Source organism: Mucor mucedo, assembly GCF_025094135.1.
Source record: "Mucor mucedo strain NRRL 3635 chromosome Unknown EV154scaffold_57, whole genome shotgun sequence".
Taxonomy (NCBI): Eukaryota; Fungi; Mucoromycota; class Mucoromycetes; order Mucorales; family Mucoraceae; genus Mucor; species Mucor mucedo.
The window spans coordinates 121,151-123,474 of NW_026252341.1; the positions used below are offsets into that span (position 1 = coordinate 121,151).

The 2,324-nt window shown below is 34.4% G+C and overlaps 1 protein-coding gene across 1 annotated transcript; it reads right to left on the reverse strand.

Annotated features, from left to right (window-relative positions):
- Nucleotides 1-232: 232 nt before the first annotated feature.
- On the reverse strand, nt 233-1,805 carry EV154DRAFT_253243 (uncharacterized protein). Its single transcript, XM_051594621.1, has 4 exons — nt 1,249-1,805; nt 1,086-1,179; nt 961-1,026; nt 233-869 (listed from the first exon to the last, which is right to left on the reverse strand). The coding sequence occupies exons 1-4, from the start codon at nt 1,441-1,443 to the stop codon at nt 541-543; spliced, it is 684 nt and encodes a 227-aa protein (XP_051456744.1). The 5' UTR covers nt 1,444-1,805; the 3' UTR covers nt 233-540.
- Nucleotides 1,806-2,324: the final 519 nt, after the last annotated feature.

Below are 2,324 nucleotides of genomic sequence, written 5' to 3' on the forward strand. Positions count from 1 at the left end.
ATTTATTTCCAAACGGAGAAAAATCAATTCTGTTTTGACGTTTTATCCCTAAAAAGATAAATTCTCCTTTACTTCCCAGCTCAGCGAAAAAAAAAAAGGGAAGGGGGAGGGGGGGGGGGGACCCGGATCTCTCTCTTTCTCATTATCCCAGCTACTGTACTAGATGCACTTCAACCGATAAAACCCCCCCGTATAAAAACTCCCAAGTCTGGATAAATTTTCTCTTTTTTTTTTTTTTTTCTTTACTTTCTGTTATTTATTTATGCACTTGACAATCTGACATGTTTCGCTAAAAACCAAATATTTAAAAGGAACGTGTTTTTAATAATAATAAGGAGTTGGTCAATCTATAAAAAAAAAAAAAAAAAAAAGAGAGAGAGAGAGAGAAAGGCTGTATTAAGGGCGTTATACTGTATTAAAAAAAGAGAGAAAGAGAGAGAGAGTAAAAAAAAAAAAAGGATAGAAATGGGTGTGCGTAATAATCAATGAGAGTAAAAGAAAGTCATAAAAAGATGGGTGAAAAAAAAAAAGGAGAAAGAGCTACGCTGTAGTGGTGGAACGATAAGGCCACCAATCACATCTTCCGTCCTGCGGCATTTCCTCAAACTCAAAAGGGGGGTAATTGGTCTGCTCTTCTTGTTCAAAACCCGTCTGTTGATATGAGAAATGGTCATTCATGGTAGTTGTGGAGGTTGAGGCGATCTCTGTTCTGCCCGAAGGGGAAACAACGTCAGGATAATCATCTGTCGTACTTCTCGACTCATAGTCAGAATAGACAAGGTTAGGTGTATTGTTGCCATTGTAGGGTTGCCTTGCATAAACTAAATCACGGTCAATTTCTTCATTCGATGCCCCTCCTACAAACGATCGTAGATTCGTGTGTTAAGGAACAATATATATATAATAGTCTCCCCGGGTGCATGTTAATATTTAGTAGCAGTAATAAAAAAAAAAGGATATCAATTGCATAGAGTCTCTCTGGTGGTACCCAGTCTTCATAATCACATTCTTGTTGTTCTGCTTGAGCTATATACACACTATTATTAAAATTATATATATGAGGTTGGATTCTGTCTCAGTTTTACATTGTTTATTCAGTGCGATCAATTCCCCTTTAAGTCTGTTTATTTTATGCTGTACTTCTTGTACTAGGTCTGAGCGAACTTTTCGTTTGGCAAACTAAAAAAAAAAAAAAAAAAAAAAGGGTGAGGAAAATAAGAATAAAAAAGTACTACGTAACACACTTACATAGAAGTCATCCCAAGCTTGTTTCTTTTGAGCTGCGAACCAATCATGAATGGATTTACGTTCGTATCTTCTCCAATTCTCTACCTTTTGTAAACGTTCGTTTTTTGATTGATCAAGTTGAGACATTAAACGGATATATTCTGGATGTTCAGATGCATCTATTTTAGTGGTCAATGATTCATTATTCTTTTCCATTTGCGGCCTAAAAAAAACATATAATATATTAAAAATAATAGGATGTGGGAAGTAGGGGGGGGGGAGGACCACCCAAATAAGAAAAAATAAAAAAAAGAGACATACTGTTGTTGATTTATAGGATCTACATCCTTTAAACTACGTTGTTTCTTTTTTATTGTGCCTGCTGAGGTTTTCACCTTGTTTAAATCCATTGTAGGTACAACTGTCTTCTTTACAGAAGAACGGCTACTGCGTGTAATTGATAAAGTCATTTTAATAATAATAATAATAATAAAAAAGAGAGAGAGAGAGAGAAAAAAGAAAAAAAAGAAAAAAAAAGAAAAAAAGAAAAAAGAAAAAAGAAAAAAAAAAGATTTTGTACCAAGACAAGAGAAAAAAAAGAGAGAGAGAGAGAGAGGGGGGACGAGTTAGCCACACACACACATAAACACACACACACACACACACACACACACAACAACATTCTAACTTAAAATGTCGGAACACAATTTTTTTTTTTTTGTCACAGGCCCTTTTCTTAAAACAGACCCCTTTTTCAAAAAAAAAAAAAACCAAAAAGTGTAATTAAAAAAAAAAAAAAAAGTTTTAAAACACCGATAAGGTCTTCTTAATGGATGGATGAATCCCCATTGATATTCAAACATAGAAAGGCATTTCATCTTTGGCTCCAGAAAAAAAAACTATTTTTTTTTATTTGCATTGACAATGATCTGCAATAATAATAATAATAATAAAAAAGACGGGGGGGGGGTTATTTTGCCCCGCAGCAGCAGCAGCAACAGCAGTAGTAAGTTTTGGGTGTGTCATCCTCTCTCAAATGATGTCTTTCTTTTTATAACTACATTATCGGATGAAGACTTATCCCATGACTAATTCAT